At 35.4% G+C, this 18,771-nt stretch overlaps 1 protein-coding gene across 3 annotated transcripts in view; it reads left to right on the top strand.

Moving 5' to 3' along the window:
- The window catches only part of nAChRalpha4 (nicotinic acetylcholine receptor alpha4), a 327,885-nt gene that overhangs the window by 42,739 nt on the left and 266,375 nt on the right, over positions 1–18,771 (top strand). For all 3 annotated transcript variants that reach the window (XM_089094869.1, XM_089094868.1, XM_089094870.1), the window contains 2 exons: positions 5,392–5,436; positions 16,663–16,772. In XM_089094869.1, coding sequence (XP_088950995.1) covers positions 5,392–5,436; positions 16,663–16,772 — 155 coding nt within the window. The remainder of the gene's footprint in view (positions 1–5,391; positions 5,437–16,662; positions 16,773–18,771) is intronic.

Genomic DNA, 18,771 nt, shown 5'->3' with positions numbered 1-18,771 from the left:
GTTGAGAGGAGCGGTTGGGAATTGGAGGGGCCATAAGAGTCATTTGTTCCTCCGAAAATATGCTCTAAAAACCCTTGCATTATTCCATTTCAAACAACATGTAACATACCTACCTCTTTCTTCTCAGTAGTAAAACTGGTAGACGGGATTTGGAGGTTTTTAAAGGGTCTTGATCCCACTTTGTTCCTCCATACAAGCCATCCGCATAGCCATGCCGGGCCCCGACCCCGAAATCGCTAAACAGTTGTTTTTTACATAAAACTGGCATATTGAAATTTCTGGCCACTGACGACCTAATTGGGTCACGCTTTTAAAAAGAATTTATATTTTCCCCAGTGTGGTTGGATCAAACATATGGTAACACCATGACATCAAGAAGAGACTTCGGTTAGAATACAAGTGATAATGAGAATCAATATATACACGCCTTTCTTGTAGCCATGCTGGTGCCGGACAGCATAGCCGTGTCGGGGCCCGGTACTGCTTATTTATTTATGTATGAAATATTTTCTCAAAGACAGCACCATACTTTTCTTTGAAAATTAGCACCCTGAAATTTTCTTACCGGAGAAAACAATCTCAATAGGTTTGGAGTTTGAGAAAATTCGTCAGGAGCCTTAATTGTGGAAAAAAAATTCGTATGAGTGACGTAATATATATTAGCAAATTTCAAGAGCATAATTACGTCATTTTTGCCTCAGGATTGGTTGTATCGTTTTTAGTGTCTATGAGACATGCAAAATTTCACAGTGAATCTAGCTAAGCATAAAATACCAGGTGTAACGAATCTATTTACAAATGGCGTTTTCAGTAGTTTCACAATACCTTGAGGAAAAAAACGTAAATTAACAATTGCTTTAAAAAAACAAACTGGGCCATCAAATGAGACAAGATCAAGAGGAAGACGTGAGAAATGTAAGTTCAGAATGGGCGAAAATGAACAACCTAGATCATATAATGTAACAAGACCGATTCAAGCAGCTAGGACAAAGGGCATTAAAATAAAATATCTGAAGTAGTAATAAATGAAAATAAGAACAAAGAAGTTTGCGGTAAGAATCCTTTACACGGACAATTACACAAGACAATTACACGGACAATCCTATAGACAATTACGACGAGTCAAAAACGAAAGTGAAGAAAAAAGAAATATGCATTTACGAGACATGTGACAACGAGGAACAGAATGGATCAAAATCATATTGAAGAATAAAGAAAGCGTTTTAAGCAGCTTTATAATATATAGAGGACCAAAACGAAAATTAAGACAATTGCACTAATTGGACCATCAAATGAGAAAAGATGAAGAGGACGACTTGGAAAATGTAAACTCACAGGTGAAAATGAACAGCCTTGACCATCAAATGTGATAAGACCAATCTGAGTAGCTAAGGCAAAGGGTATTACAAAAAATGTGAAGTAATGATAAACGCAAATGAAGAGCAAAGAAATATGTTGTTAGAAGATTTGCGAAAACGACAGTTACAACGAGTTATAAACGAAATTGATTAACAAAGGTATGTTGTTGAAAGATATGAAACAGTAAGGATAAATAAACATGCAGTTAGAAGATAAGCAGCAGCGAGAATTACAAGCGACAGCGAGAATCAAAACAAGTCAAAATGAAAATGGAGAACTTGGAATTTTGCGGCTAGCAGACACGCGAAAGTTAGTATCAGAAGGTGTCAAAAATTAAAACGAAGAACAGATATTTGTTCTGTTAGAAGACAAGCAACAGCGAGAATCCGAATGAGTCCAAAATGAAAGTGAAGAGAAAAGAAATATTACGTTAGAAGAACACCACCATCATAATGTTCGACAGCAACAAACTGTGTCACAAACTCAGTAAAATCCATATGGACGCAGTAACCTGCGCAAGTGTTAATTAAAAGTCCTTGGTACTATTCAGTATTGCATGTGTTTACTGTGGTGTCATCCATTTTTCCGTGGAAAGAGCAGCCATGAAAGGTGACTCATTAGGAGGTTGCTGCTTGCATGGTAAAATTGCATTGCCACCTCCACAATTTCCAAATGAATCGGTTTGGCCTTTTATAGGACGTTACATGCTCTTTAAAGAGTTCCACAAACAAATCTGAAACTTGAATACATATTTTGCTTTAGGTTCATTCAATGTAAGCTATCATCGTACCATCAATAGTCGCAATGTTTTTAGTTTCAAAGTAGCTGGACAAATTTGTCGCAAAATCAATTCAGCGGCACATCCACCATAAACCCCTGAAGGTGATTATGAATTACCTTCATATAGGTAAATGTACTTTTTAGACCCTGATAAAGTTGTTAAAGAGCGTCTTAAACATCCTTTAAATTATGGGATCTACCGTAACGTGATGACTATCTTGGAAGAAACATTGTGAGACAAAAAAAAAACTACGCCAAAGGTTACATGAAAATACCAAAAGTGGAGGATGATGTAAATCATCCTGCTCAGTCACTGGGACAACAACCCACATGCTCCACCTTTTAGAAATTTATTAGAATTACAAAGCCCAGTATCTACGTCCAGCAAAAAACGAAATAGCCAAACAAGGGAAGAAAAAGGACTTCGGGAAACTTATCATTCAAAACCTATATCTTCATCTGTTTCTTCCTCTCGAAAAACAAAACATAAAATTTGGCAAACAAAGTACCTATTTTCAATTAAAAAAAAAGTTGAATTTTAACATCATTAAAAATGCAATAAATAATTTTATGAAGTTTGGGCATTTAAATATTTATTTTTCTCTATTAAAAAATAGTTTGTTGAGGATTATACTGCTACTGCTAAAATATCATTTTATAGGCAAAAATTATTATAGGCATATATTAAAAAGTACAGACGTCTAAGTTAGCCCATCTTTTTTTTTCTTTTTTTGTGTTCAAGTTTAAAAACTTACACCAGGAGTTTCTAGGAACATTTTAGGTCGATTTTCAAAATTTGTGCTTTGCAATTACTTTTTTAACAAAATATAAGGGCGTATAAGGTAACCTTAGCTATGGAAAATCAGGTTATACGATGTGAATTAAAAGTATAAATTTAAGCGGGACCTTCGGCTCGTCATATGCTACGTTGGAGAATGACAGGGTATAGATTTTTCTTCCCACTGGAAAATGGCATTATATTAATTTTTAGAAAAATATATAGTGCCGTTTGCGAGAAAAACTTAGACATAATATTCGGTTATTACTTGTTTAATTAGTAAGGTAGATCTTTTTTAAACGCTTAGTATTTTGGTACCTTGTCAAGATTCAGATATTTCTCTTTTTAAAGACAAAAAAGGCCAAAAAATTCCCAAGCGTATGGGAAATTGATAAGTCTGGAAGAACAAATTCGGTTCAGAGCAAAGAATTTGTCTTAATAGATTCCAGCCGAAGGTACTAAAAAACTGTAATTGTATTTGAAACTTCGAAATTCCCTTAAAGTTTAAAGTTTCGAAGTTGCTGCTGTTGCAGTTGAAATATTTGTTTTTTTATATTAAATTTCTGATTATTTTTAAATAATGCTGGGAAGTCCGGTGTCCCCTTCATAGCAATATCCCTTCCCCCATGAAAACTTCCTTCATGGAAAGATCCTCCCACATAACCCCTATATATGTTAGAACAGAACCTGTTCTAACATATATAGAACAGGTAAGACTTATTTTTTTCAATGAAACCTCTGTATTATGATTTGAAACTACTTAAAGTAGTTCATTGGCTCTAATCCCATGATAAACATATGCTAGGGCTGCATAAAAACTTGACAAGTTTGAATCTAAATTTGACCTCGGAGCAGACCTCACATTGCAAGACTTAAATTGGAGGCAAAGTTAAATTGAGAAACCTATAAGCACTTTACTCCCCAAAACAGAAACAATGGGTTTTCTAACCCTATGTACAATATGGGTACTATATTGTTCTTATCTTTTCCAATGTTCATTTATTGGGTGTATTCTGCCCACAAGTAAGGATGCACCGAGATCACTTTACGACATTATTTAAGTAATTAGTATTCTAAGGTGTTTTTACTAGAAGAAAAGAACACCATATAGTGTTTGCTATTGATATTTTCCTGAAGAATTCTTGTTTTTATATGTTACTATGATTTGACGGTATTACTTGTAGCATTAGTATCTTATGTATATTTTAAAGGTGTAAGATACTGTCTTTATATTGAATGAGCCCCCCTTCTCTCTTCCTCCTTACGCTAGCCGATTAGGACACTAGTTAAACAGCATCAAAAGTGTAATTTCTTAGAATGTCATGTCACTAATTTTCTGTGAATATTGTGAAAAAAAGAAGACCTCTGCTTTTTTTCGCTTAGTGTATATCACGTTAACATCAATCCAATATACCTTAGGCGTGTGCTGATAATAAACCAACAAATTAACCATTTAAAAAGTGTTCAGTACTTAATATAGTAATTTCTGGTATAAGTATCTTCATACAGTAAAGATGTAGTAACATACCCCATTTAAATTTTTGCTGCATACTAACCATAATAGGGATAAATTTTAAAAGGTAATTATCTGTGACGATTTTCTTAGCTGGCAATACTTATTTCTTGAGCGATCCTCACCTCACCAAGGAGATTCTCATAAGATTAACTTTAATCGCCCCTAATACTCTGATTATTCGGGGCTGAAAAAATCAACTTTCCCCTTAATTTTCATAAAAACTTACTATAAATTTAATTTACCATAGACAGTCCTTTTCAATAAAATTCAAAAAATAAATCTACACTCTTGATTTTAAATAAAAGTGTGAAAAACGAAGAAACACCGCAAAATACATGGAAAACCATAAACAGGCTCTATTGGATTAGATCGATAAAGGTATTTAAAAAAGACAATATACCTTAAATTTTAAAAAAAATTCTGAGACCACACTGGCTAATTATGATAAAACAGGAAATCGCGAAGAAAACGAGGACCATTAACAGCCAGTGAAAAAATTGAAAAATTATGCAAATATTTCGGTCAAGACCTCCGCTTGACCGTCCTCAGTGCAGACTAAAACAAATAAAAATATAAAAATCAAACCTTAAAATAAAAGCACAAAACTAAAATTGGACAACCCTTTCTCAGTAACGGTGAAAGGGTAACTCTTTACCCTTTCACCGTTACTGAGAAAGGGTCGTTCAATTTTAGTTTTGTGTTTTTATTTTAAGGTTTGGTTTTTTATGTTTTTATTAGTTTTATTCTGCACTGAGGACGGTCAAGTGGAGGTCTTGATTCAAATATTTGCATAATTTTTCAATTTTTTCACTGGGTGTTAGTTGTCCTCGTTTTCTTCGCGATTTTATGTTTTACCTTAAACGTTGCAGTTTATTTCACTGATGTTTATTTACGATAAAAATATAAATCTGTCCTTTCTTTATCTTTTTAAGGAAAACTGATTTTGTTTCTCTTTCAGAATTTAAAGAATCAAATTATGACAACGAATCTATGGGTAGAACAGGTAAGACTTATTTTTTTCAATTAAACCTCTGTATTATGATTTGAAACTACTTAAAGTAGTTCATTGGTTCTAATCCCATGATAAACATATGCTAGGGCTGCATAAAAAAAAGAAAATTTAGCACACGTTTTCAGAAAGAGGAAGAAAAAAAGAATAACGTATTTTTTCCTTTCGGCCTGTATGGTGGGGATTGAGGTTCTTGTTTTTAAGAGGAAACATCGAAAACTATACATAATAAAAACATGGAACAACCATTATTTCTTTTTACTCCAGCGCTTTCTTTGAAAAAAAAAAAAAAAAAAAAAAACAATATTAGAACGCGTTTCTTCTTATTTTGGACTACTCAAACATCCATGAGCCATGACTTTAAAAATCACTTCCAGTAATGACGTTAAGTAAATATTTCGTTTTGGATAAGATAACCTACAGTGAAAATAAGTTAAAGGCGTTGATAAAGATAGTTTTTAGCATTTTCTACATTAGTCTCAAAGTTTTTGGGGTTAGATCAGAATTTAATCAAGACATTCTTCCGGGCATGTTAAGGAGTATATTAGTGTAGTTTATTGGTTTAGTAGAGATCAGTTAATTTCTTCTAATTATTGAACAAAATCTTAGTCAGAATCTCTGTTAAAAAAGATGAGCCAAATTGAAGCTTTTTATTGAATACGTTCACGTTATTGTTGTGTTTTTTATATCATTCTACTGAAGCTACATTACAGTATCTTATCTATGTACAATTAAAAAATTTTAACAATTTATCCAAAAGTAAAGTGAAACTAGCTTCTTATCTGGAACTTTTCTTGTAAGATTAATCAAAAAAACTTTTTGCACAAAATAAGTTTTTCCGAAAAAGTAAAGAACTCCTTTTTGAAGTTTCTACGACAACGCTGGCAAAGAGCTAATTTCCAGAACTTTCAACTACGTTGAAAAAAATTTCTATCTCAAAATGTTGATTGGGGGTGCTTGGGGAAATGGTGGGCTTGAGAGGGGCATTAGTTGCTCTTAAACCACTTTCGACTATATGAAAGGGCACCGGCGCATTCAATTTCCAATTGAACGAGCCCTTTTTGAAGTTTTTGTGACAACGCTTTCTGTAAAATCTTATATGCTCCCTGGGCATAACTTAAAACCCTTGCGGTTATGGCTGGGGGGGGGGGGGGTGTCATCCTCAAAGACAAAATTTCTGGACTTTTCAACTACAGTTGAATAAAATGGCTATCTCAAAATCTTTATTGGATGTTTTTGAAGAAATGGTGGGCGTGGGAGGGATGTTAGTTTTCCTCCAATCGCTTTTGACTATTAAAAAGGGCACTAGACCTTCGAAGTTTTCAAAGTTTCTATTGCAACGCTCTATAAGAACCTTATATGCCCCCAGGGCATAACTTACAACCCTTGCCCTGAGGGGTGGGGGAGTGATCATCCTCAAAGACAAAATATCCAGAACTTTCAACTACGTTGAAAAAAGGCTCTCATAATTTTGATTGGATGTGTTTGGGAAAATTGTGGTCGTGAGAGGGAGGCTAGATGCCCTCCAATCAGTTTCGATTAGCCTATTAAAAAGGACACTAGCCCTTTCAATTTCCAATTGAATGAGCCTTTTTCAAGTTTCTACGACAACATTTTCTATAAAAAACCTTATGTGCCCTCAGGGCATAACTTACAACCTTAGCCCTGATGGTTCTGGGGGGAGTGTCATCCTCAAAGACCTAATTTCCAGAACTTTCATCTACGTTGAACAAAATGGCTATCTCAAAATTTTGATTGGATGTGTTTGAGGAAATAATGAGCGTGAGAGGGGGGGGGGTTAGTTGCTCTTCAATCACAGTCGACTATTAAAAAGGGCTCTAGCCCTTTCAATTTCAAACCGAATGATCCTGTTTTGAAGTTTCTATGACAACTTTTTCTAAAAAAAACTCATAACTTTTAACTACGTTGAAAAAATGGCTATCTCAAAATTTTGATTTGGGAAATTTTGGGCGGGAGAGAGAGGTTAGTTGACCTCCAATCAGATTGGACTAGCCTCTTAAAAAGGGCACGGCCCTTTCAATTTCGAACTGAATGAGCTCTTTTTGAAGTTCCTATGAAATCATTTTCTATAAAAAAAACGTCATATGCCCCCAGTGCACAGCTTACAACCATTGCCTTGACGGCTGTGGGGAAGGGGTTTCATCGTCAAAGACCTAATTTCCAGAGCTTTCAACTACGTTGGACAAAATGGCTATCTCAAAATTTTGATTGGATGTGTTTGAGGAAATGGTGGGCTTGAGAAGGGGTTTAGTCGTCCTCCAATCACTTTCAACTATTATAAAGGGCACTAGCCCTTTCAATTTCCAATCAAATGAACCCTTTTTGAAGTTCTAAGATAAAGCTGTCTATAAGAACCTTATATGCTTCCAGGGCATAACTTACAACCCTTGCCCTGAGGGCTCTGAGAGGGTTAGCATCGTCAAAGATCTAATTTCCAGAACTTTTAACTACGTTGAACAAAATAGATATCTCAAAATTTTGATTGCATGTGTTTGGGGACATGGTGGACGTAAGAGGGGGGTTAGTTGCCCTCCAATTACTTTCAACTATTAAAACGGGCACTAGCCCTTTCAATTTCCAATCCAACGAGCCCTTTTTGAAGTTTTACGACAACGCTTTCTACAAAGACCTCATATGCCCCCAGGGCACAACTTACAACCCTTGCCCTGAGGGCTTTGGGGTTGTTATCCTCAAAGACATACTTTCCAAAACTTTCTACTATGTTGAACAGAATGAATATCTCAAAATAATGATTGTATGTATTTGGGGAAATGGTGGGCGTGAGAAGGGGGGGGATTAGTTGCAATTCAATCACTTTCGACTATTAAAAAGGGCTCTAGCCCTTTCAATTTCAAATCGAATGATCCCTTTTTGAGGTTTTCATGACAACTCTTTCTATAAGAACCTCATACGCCCCCAGGACATAAATTACTACCCTTGTCCTGAGGGCTATGGGGGGTTGTCATCCTCAAAGACCTAATTTCGATAACTTTCAACTACGTTAAAAACATATTTTGATTGTATGTGTTTTTGGAAATGGTGGGCGTGAGAGAGGGATTAGTTGCCCTCCAATTACTGTCGACTATTAAAAAAGGCACTAGCCATTTCAGTTTCTAATTTAATAAGCCCTTTTTGGATTTTCTAAGACAACGCTTTCTATATTTACTCAAAATCATCTTAGGCACCGCTATTGCGCTGCCTATGATGAACTTGAGTAAATATAATTGATAAAAATCAAGGAGAGGATTAGTAGAGAAAAATGGCACTAGCCCTTTAAATTTCTAATTGAATGATCCCTTTTCGAAGATTCTATGACAACGCTCTCCAAAAAGACGTTATATGCCCATAGGGCACAACTTAAAACCCTTGCCCTGAGGGGTGTGGGGGGTTTATCATCCTAAAACATAATTTCAAGAACTTTCAACTACGTTGAAAAAAATAGCTATCTGAAAATTTTGATTGGGGAAATGATGGGCGTTAGAGGAGGGTTAGTTGCCCTCCAATTACTGTCCACTATTAAAAAAGACACTAGCCATTACAAGTTCTTATCGAATAAGACCATTTTGAATTTTCTAAGACAACGCTTTCTATATTTACTCAAAATCATCTTAGGCACCGCTATTGCGCTGCCTATGATGAACTTGAGTAAATATAATTGATACAAATCAAGGAGAGGATTAGTAGAGAAAATGGTACTAGCCCTTTAAATTTCTAATTGAATGATCCCTTTCGAAGATTCTATGACAACACTCTCTCTAAAAAAACCTTGTATGCCCATAGGGCAAAACTTACAACTCTTACCCTGAGGTGTGTGGGGGGTTTATCATCCTAAAAAACATAATATCAAGAACTTTCAACTACGTTGAAAAAAATAGCTATCTCAAAATTTTGATTGTGGGAATGGTGGGCTAGAGGAGGGTTAGTTGCCCTTCAATTACTTTCAACTGTTAAAAAGGGCACTAGCCCTTTCAATTTCCAATCGAAAGAGCCCTTTTTGAAGTTTTACGACAACACTTTCTACAAAAACCTCATATGCACCCAGGGGTAGACTTACAACCATTGCCCTGAGGGCTGTGGGGGGTTGTCATCCTCAAAGACGTAATTTCAAAAAATTCCAACTACGTTGAAAAAATGGCTATCTCAAATATTTCATTGTATGTGTTTGGAGAGATGGTGGGCATGAGAGGGGGATTAGCTGCCCTCCAATTACTGTCGACTATTAAAAAAGACACTAGCCATTTCAATTTCTAACCGAATAAGACCTTTTTGAATTTTCTAAGACAACGCTTTCTATATTTACTGAAAATCATCACAGGCAGCGCTATTGCGCTGTCTATGATGAACTTGAGTAAATATAATTGATAAAACTCAAATAGAGGACTAGTAGAGAAATTGGCACTGGCCCTTTCAATTTCCAATTAAATGAGCCCTTTTCGAAGTTCTCTATGACAACGCTCTCTATTAAAACCTTATATGACCCAAGGGTATAACTTACAACCCTTGCCCTGAGGGGTGTGGGAGGCTTATCATCCTGAAAGACATATTATCAAGAACTTTCAACTACTTTGAAAAAATAGCTTTCTCAAAATTTAGAGAAATGGTGGGCGTGAGAGGGGGGTTAGTTGCCATCCAATCAGTTTTGACTAGCCTATTAAAAAGGGCACAAGCCCTTTCAACTTCGAACTGAATGAGCTCTTTTTGAAGTTTCTATGACAACATCTTCTATAAAAAACCTTATATGACCCAGGACATAGCTCAAAACCATTGCCTTGAAGGCTGTGGGGGGGGGGGGGTTGTCAACCTCAAAGTCCAAATTCCCAGAACTTTCAGCTACGTTGAAAAAATGGCTATATCAAAATTTTGATTGGATGTGTTTGCGGAAATGGTGGGCTTGAGAGGGGGGTTAGTGGTCCTCCAATCACTTTTGACTATTGAAAAGGGCACTAGCCCTTTCAATTTTCATTCGAATGAGCCCGTTTTGAAGTTTTTCGACAACGCTTTCTACAAAAAACCTCATATGCCCCCAGGTCATAACTTACAACCCTTGCCCTTAGGGCTGTATGGGGTTGTCATCCTCGAAGGCATAATTTCCAGAGTTTTCAACTACGGTTAACAAAATAAATATCTAAAAATATTGATTAGATATGTTTTGGGAAATGGTGGGCGTGAGAGGGGGTTTAGTTGCTCTTCAATCACTTTCGACTATTAAAAAGGGCTCTAGCCCTTTCAATTTCAGATTGAATCATCTCTTTTTTAAGTTTCTACGACAGCTCTTTCTATAAAAAACTCTTATGCCCCAGGTCATAACTTACAACCCTTGCCCTGAGGGATGTAGGGGTTGTCATCCTCAAGGACCTAATTTCCAAAATTTTCAACTTCGTTGAAAAAAACGGCTATCTCAAAAATTTGATTGTATTTGTTTGGGGTTGTAATTTCTAATTCTTCAATTTCTAATCGAATAAGCCCTTTTTGATTTTCTAAGACAACGCTTTCTATATTTACTCAAAATCATCATAGACAGCGCTATTGCGCTGCTCAAGATGAACTTGAGTAAATATAATTGATAAAAATCAAGGAGAGGATTAGTAGAGAAAAATGGCACTAGGCCTTACACTAGCCCTTACACTAGCCATTTCAATTTCTAATTGAATAAGACCTTTTTGAATTTTCTAAGACAACGCTTTCTATATTTACTCAAAATCATCATAGACAGCGCTATTGCGCTGCTTAAGATGAACTTGAGTAAATATAATTGATTAAAACCAAGGAGAGGATTAGTAGAGAAAAATGGCGCTAGCCCTTACAATTTCCAATTTAATGAGCCCCTTTCGAAGTTCGTATGACAACATTTTCTATAAAAAAAACTTATATGCCCCCAGGGCATAGCTTACAACCATTGCCTTCAAGGATGTTCGGGTGGGGGGGGGGTTGTCATTCTCAAAGGCTAATTCCCAGAACTTTCAACTACGTTGAACAAAATGGCTATCTCAAAAATTTGTTTGGATGTATTTTGGGAAATGGTGGGCTTGAGAGGGGGGTTAGTCGTCTTCCAACCATTTTCGACTATTCAAAAGGGCACTAGCCCTTTCAATTTCCAGTAAAATGAGCCCTTTTCGAAGTTTCTACAAAAACACTTTCTATGAAAACCTTATATGCTCTCGGGGCATAACTTTCAACCCTTGCCCTTAGGGCTCATCCTCAAAGACCAAATTTCCAGAACTTTTAACTACTTTGAACAAAAGATATCTCAAAATTTTGATTGCATGCGTTTGGGGAAATAGTGGCAGTAAGAAGGGGTTAATTGCCCTCCAATTACTTTCAACTATTAAAAAGGGCACTAGACCTTTCGACTGCGTTGAACAAAATGGCTATCTCAAAATTTTCACTGGATGTGTTTGGGGAAATGATGGGCGTGGAAGGGGCGTTAGTTGCCCTCCAATCACTTTCGACTTTTAAAAAGGGCACTAGCCATTTCCATTTCTAATTGAATGAGCCCTTTTTGAAGTTTCTACGACAATGCTTTCTATCAAAACCCTATATGCCCCCAGGGCATAACTTACAACCTTTGCCCTGAGGGCTGTGGGGGTTTTCATCCTCAAAGACATTGTTTCCAGAACTTTCAACTATGTTGAACAAAATGGCTATCTCAAAATTTTGATTGCATGTGTTTGCAGAGATGGTGGGCGTGGAAGGGGTGTTAGTTGCCTTTCAATCACTTTCGACTATTAAAAAGGGCACTAGCCTTTTGAATTTCTAATTCAATGACCTTTTTTTGAAGTTTCTACGACAAAACTTTCTATAAAGATTTTATATGTTTCCAGGGCATAACTTACACATCTTGCCCTGACGGCTGTGGGGGAGGGTCCTCCTCAAAAATATAATTTATATTTGGAATTCAACTACGCTGAACAAAATGGCTATCTCAAAATTTTGATTGGATGTGTTTGGGGAAAGGTTTGGCGTGGAGGGGTGTTAGTTGCCCTCCAATCACTTTCGATTATTATAAAGGGCACTAGCCATTCCAATTTCAAATTTAATAAGCCCCGTTCGAAGTTTCTACGACGCCTTCTTCGATACGAAGTGCCCTGGTATGGAAAAAAAAAACAATAACTTGTGCCAACATCGTTCTTTACTTAGGCAGCGTGATTGTGCTGCCTATGAAAATAGGAAAATGGAACCAACGCTTCGGCTACCTAAATGCTAGAGAAAGTCCCGTCCCCCATGACCCTTCACATTAATAAAGCCTGTTATGTAGTTCGTGGTGACGAACTGTAATTAAGGACTGACGCGGCTCAATAGTAACGAAAACGCTAAAAAAGAAAATTTAGATATCAATAGATATATTAGATTATTATGCTGATTCCAGATATTTAACATTTATTAAGTCTGGTTTTGAATCAGTTCGTCGTAACGTCACTTATAATATATGTTTGTCACTGTGATGGCTACCATCTCTTACATTTGAAGGCTGCAGAAGCAGCTGTAACCTAATTAAAAGCAAACCTTGGCTATATCAAATAGTTCTTGGTAACGAACTGTAGTAAGGAGCGACCCGGCTCAATAGTAACCGAAACTCTAAAAAACTTAATTTTGACAACCAAAGATACATCAAAAGAATCAAATTTTAATGCTGATTGCAACTATATAAGTTTCATCAAGTTTAGGCCTACCCATCAAAAGTTACGTGAGAAAAATTTGCCTGATTTTCGAAAAAAGGGGAAAACACCCCCTAAGAGTTTTCAAGAACCCTACTGTATTGGTTTCAAGCTCCTATCTGCAAAATGAGAAATTTTGTATTTCTTGCCAGAAGAAAGATCATGGATGCGTGTTTATTTGTTGTTTTTTTTGTTGTTTTTTTTTGTTCTTTTCCCCAGGGGTTATAGAATCGACCCAGTGGTCCTAGAATATCGTGAGAGGGCTCATTTGAACGGAAAAAAGTTCTAGTGCCCTTTTTAAGTTACCAAAAAATGGAGGGTAACTAGGCCCCCTCCCATGCTCATATTTCCCAAGTCACCCAATCAAAATTTTGTGATAGCCATTTTGTTCAGTATGGTCGAAAATATAATAAATATGTCTTTAAGGATGACTTAATCTCCCAAAGTCCCCGGGAGGAGGGCTGAAAGTCATGAACTTTACCTAATGTTTACATATAGTTTTGGTTATTTGGAAGTACAGAGACGTTTTCAGAGGGGATTTTTTCTGGTAGTGTGGGGGGTCGGGGAGTATGTGGGAGGATCTTTCCATGGAGGAAGTTTTCATGGGGGAAGGAACATTGCTATGAAGGGGGCGCCGGATTTCCCAGCATTAATTATTCATTAATGAACAGAAATTATTCCGTATATGAAAGGGGCTGTCCCCTCCTCAACGCCTCGCGCTTTACGCTAAAGTTAGAATCTTTCTCACAGCTCTATTTTTCTTTAACAATAAAAAACTTTAGCGTAAAGAGCAAGGCGTTGAGGAGGGGGCAGCCCCTTCCATGTACGGAATAATTTCTGTTCGTTTTAAGTTTTAGTGTCGCTCCTTACTTTCAGTTAAAAAATATTTTTTTTTTAAATTTAATACTCATCAAAGGCTACGAACCTGAAAAAACTGGCCTGACTTTCGGAAAAGAGGGGACATACCCCTTAAACGTCAAGGAATATTCATGAAAGTCACACCATCTAATTTAGCTTATCAGAGAAATCTATTTTGGAAGTTCTAAGAAATTTTTGTGGAATTTTGGCTATTTTTGCCAAAATCACGGATGAGTTTTTTTTCAGGGGGGATCCTAATGAACCAGTGGTCCTCAAATGTTAGAATAGGGCTCATTAAAACAGAAACTTAAAGTTCTAGTAAGATACCAAAAAGACTGAGGACATCCTAGCCCTCCTCCAACGTCCCTTTCTTACAAAGTCGTTCGATCAAAAACTTGAGGTAGCCATCTTGTTTTACATAGTTGAAAGGTTCAATATTTATGTCTTTTGAGATAACATAAACTCCAGAACCCCTTGGGAAAAGTTTTAAAATTAAGAAATGTGTCCTTTATTTATGTAGGCTATAGTATTTGTTATTGGGAAGTGTACATATAGTTTTAGGTTTGGGGGGGGGGGTAAATTTTTCTACTGTGGGATTTTCCACGGGTAGAATTTTTCACGGGGCAGGAAGTTTCCGGGGGTGAGCTTTTCAGGGGAAATTTTACTCTGGGTGAACTGCCAGAATTCCAGTATGAAGTTCTTTTTGTTTGTCTTACTTTCTCTTTGTCGATTCGATTTTATGTGTGGAGATGTTAATGGTAATTGTCCGGGGTAAGTTTTCTCCGGGATTGAACTATCTAGAGAATCTATCCGTGGAAGGGGAGCCAGATTTCCCAGCATAATCTAAAAATGGGTTAGAAATTAAGTAAAAAGGCAAGTTTTTAAACTGAAAGTAAGAAGCAACATTAAAACTTAAAACGAACAGAAATTATGACATATATGAGGGGGTTGTCCCCTTCTTGATACGTCGCTCTTAACTCTAAAGTTTGACTTCTTGTCTCAACTCTTTAAGAGCAACCTCTGAATCACTAAGGTCGATTAATTAAAACAATAAGAAGCTTTTTTAAAAGTACTAAGAACGGTAGCGTGAATAGCAAGGTATTAAGAAGTTCGCATATTTTTAGCGATCTATTTTTTTTACTTCGTCATTGAGCTTTTCAAAGAAGGACAATGGACGGGAGTAGACATGTTCTCTATAGGTGAAGATCTCCTTGGATCTACCTTTGCCTGTTGTGAAGAGTAATATCTTCTTCCTCTGGAAAACTAGAAATCTTACGCATCGCACAAAACTATCTCCCAGATGGCTCTTATTTTCTTTTGTGTGACTCAATCATCGAGGCTAATGTAGAGTATGCTTTCTTCTTTTATTTGTGCCAAAGATCTAGTAGATCTACTTGAGTACTTGCAAATTTGAGTCTCAAAGAAATCGTTTGAAGTCTCTTGAGAAGGGTTTTAATGAGACAGTTTTGTCTTTAATTTAAAACACCAATCCTTCCTTTCTTTCTAAGAGAGAATTTAAAACTAACCTTGACAGAAATAACAAAAAAGAAGTATCTGAAACCCCACTTGTTAACGGTTCTTCCAGCGATCCTAAGGATTCCCATCCCAAATTAAGCTCAATTATCTTAATGAATCCCTACTTGGCATATGTGTTAGAATAGAAGATTATCCAAAACACTTCTTCATATCTTTTCAAATAGCATTTAAAATTGTTTTCAGTGTAACGCGTCAAAAAGTGGCAGCAAACCTTCGCTGTTGTTGGCATCCTCGTATAATAACTGATTAAAGTTACAAAACATTATTGTGACCGAAGCAAAATTACTATCTGGGATTGATTCTTTTGCTAGTTCATTTTTGCAGCTTCAATAATTTACTAGTTGGGTTATTAGTCCAACTCAATCGGATTTAAATTAGTAAGTGTAATCCAAAGAACCAGAAAATAAAGTAAAACAAAGTTTCATGTGTATTTTACCCACTGAAATTATCCTCAAAATGTCATCCACTATATGAAAATAACTTGAAGTCTTATTAAAAGCAAAACTCAGATGTTTCTTTCTATAACACACATAGTTTGCACCCCCAGCCTCGCCCTCTGGAATCTCAATATTTAAAGTTATCCCATAATTTCTGAAGAATTGCTTGTTATTGACGATTTTAAAATGCTTGTTTCTGAGGAGTTGGAACTAAATCTGAAACAAAAGTCTCAGACCCCTCTAACATAAAAAGTTTGAAAGCTTCACAAAGACTACATTTAACAGGCTCTAAAGTAAATAAAATTAAGCAGGCTGTAAAATAATTTCATTTCAAAGTTATGCCTCAAAATTATTACCTAGGAATTCAAGTTGATGTACCATGATTTTGGAAACATTAAAATCTTGTTAAAGAAACCTTCGGGAAACCCGGTTTTTCCAAATACCAAGGGTGTCCATCCTCATATGAACTTTTATGAAATGACCTTAAGAAACGACTGAGAATGCAAAATTATGTCAGAAAGCACAATCTACTAATGTGGCGATTCAAAAAGCTATTAAAAAATTACTGTACCAGCCAAACCCTTACAGTTAAGACAAATAATATCCGCCTAGAAGCTATACTTTAAAGGGTGGCAAAGATAGTTTGAGAACATTTAAATAGTCTCCAAAGAACTTTCAAACTTTAAATTAGGAGCTATTATTTCAATTTTTAGTTTTGGTATGATTATAAGCTCCGATGGGATCCTGCAGAATACGGAGGTGTTACCATGCTTCATGTACCGTCCGATCATATATGGCGGCCTGATATAGCGCTATACAATAAGTAAGTTTTATTTTATTTTTATTTTCTGGATTCTCGTTTTTATTTATTTTAATGTTTTTATTCAGTTTATAAATAGATTTTTATACATATTAAATATAATGGTCTATATATTTACTGCATAGGTTTTAATCACAGTTTGTATAGATTTATTATTGCCAGTATTTTTTTGGCATGACTTTTAGCCTATTAAAGGAAATTTAATCCCTTTTTGATGAACAAGGATTGTCTAAATTTAAGTACTCTAATTAAACGTTTATTCAAAAAGCCAAATAACACATTTCAGCCTTTGAGTCGGTTTATATTTGAAAAGCTTAAGATGATGTGTCGTCAATATTATTATTTTAAGTTCATAATTTCTGATTTTTGACAACTCTAAATACAATAGTTAATATAACGTTTAATTGAGGGACACTAAACATTGGAATAATAGGTTCAAAAGTTAAACGGAAATATTGTGATTAGGTAGAATTGGTAGTGTGAATACTACTCTATACTATCTATACAAGATACCATAAATTTTAATGTAATTGGTTAAATATTGAATTACATCGTAACTTTAATGACTCATTGTAAAAATTGGTATAATACCAGCAACTTGCTGAGTCCCCATTTATTTATCTTTTTTTGAGCTCAGGGAATCCATCTCTTAGGCGTGAACACTGGCATTCGTTGCCAAATTTGGAATTATGTAATCTGATACTAGCTCCAAGGGTGGAGAGGAAGTTGACCTCTTCACCTCAGTGACAATAATTTATCTCTTTGCCAACAGTCCACCAAGCGTTTTTTGCCTAGTTCTTTTTTTGCTACTCCAGTCAAATGTATATTATGACGTAATTTGGTTATATTTAAAAAAAATGTTATCTTTCTAAAAATTTAAGAGAACGAATTCTTTGTCTCTCGGTAACTATGGTTTAACATTTTAAAAAAGGAAAAATTTGTAAACCATGTGAAAATGAAGCTGACTGAAAGAAAACTAACATCCCACCCGTCTAGATCTCCTCAAAATGATATTCTTATTAGTTTAACGTCAAGTTTTTCTTGATATGTCACTTGTTGTAAATTATCACGGAAAGTCTTCAATAGTCTTTTTAAAATGGGTTAAAATTTCTATAAAGGGCTGGATGACAGCATTAAGGTCCCATTTGTGAAACACAGGAAATCTGTTCATAATAATCTTTATATGGAATAATGTGATCAAAAGTACCAAAATCTTGATAAAGGTTTTGTGTCGTTTTCTTAGATTTGAAACAAAAAAATTAAAAGCTTTATTTGGGTAAATATAGATTTAGCTTGTAAATATTATTTTTTATGTATAATTTTTAATTATCATAAATTGTACCATTAGAAAAAATAAAGTTTGTTAATTTTCATGACTTTTTTAGTGTCTTCTTTTTTGTTTTACCGTCATAACCTTAGTAAACCAAATTGAGGTAGTAGCCAAGAACAATCAAGAATATTTAATCTTTAATGTCATCTTTAATCTTTGCACTTATAACTCGAATTTTTTTTGCTACACTACAACTTTTTAAACTGCAAAAACTTTAATCATTCATTATTTGTCAATTAAAATTTTATATCATGAGATTCTAATATTTCAGGCTTTTGAAAACCTTGGGTTTCACTGTTATCATTTGTAAAGAATTGATTCTTCACAAAACTAAAATGTTCATTACATCACTAAAACTGAGATATCTTTACTTGACAAAATACACAAGAAAAATAAAGAAGTCAAAGTAAAAAGCAAAAAGCTAAAATAACTAAATTTTGGCTGCTAACTGAAAGGTTAACCATCAAATCCTTTGCAAACACTTGTTGAGATTAAACCACCGGGGAGTTAGAATTAATTTTACAACAGCATCGAACAAGATTGGCCTCCAAAGGGTCCCACCTAAGCCAACCCTGGTCTTTGTGATCACTGTATAAATTCCAAAAGGTTGTATTGACTATTCACTAGGGGCATTCTTGTCTTTAGAATCAAAAGTATAAAAGTTAGGCTCAC

Source organism: Artemia sp. Qi Xiang Cuo, chromosome 9 (genome assembly GCF_049724085.1).
Source record: "Artemia sp. Qi Xiang Cuo chromosome 9, ASM4972408v1, whole genome shotgun sequence".
In the NCBI taxonomy this organism is placed as follows: domain Eukaryota; kingdom Metazoa; phylum Arthropoda; class Branchiopoda; order Anostraca; family Artemiidae; genus Artemia; species Artemia sp. Qi Xiang Cuo.
This window is presented reverse-complemented; position numbering and strand designations above follow the sequence as displayed.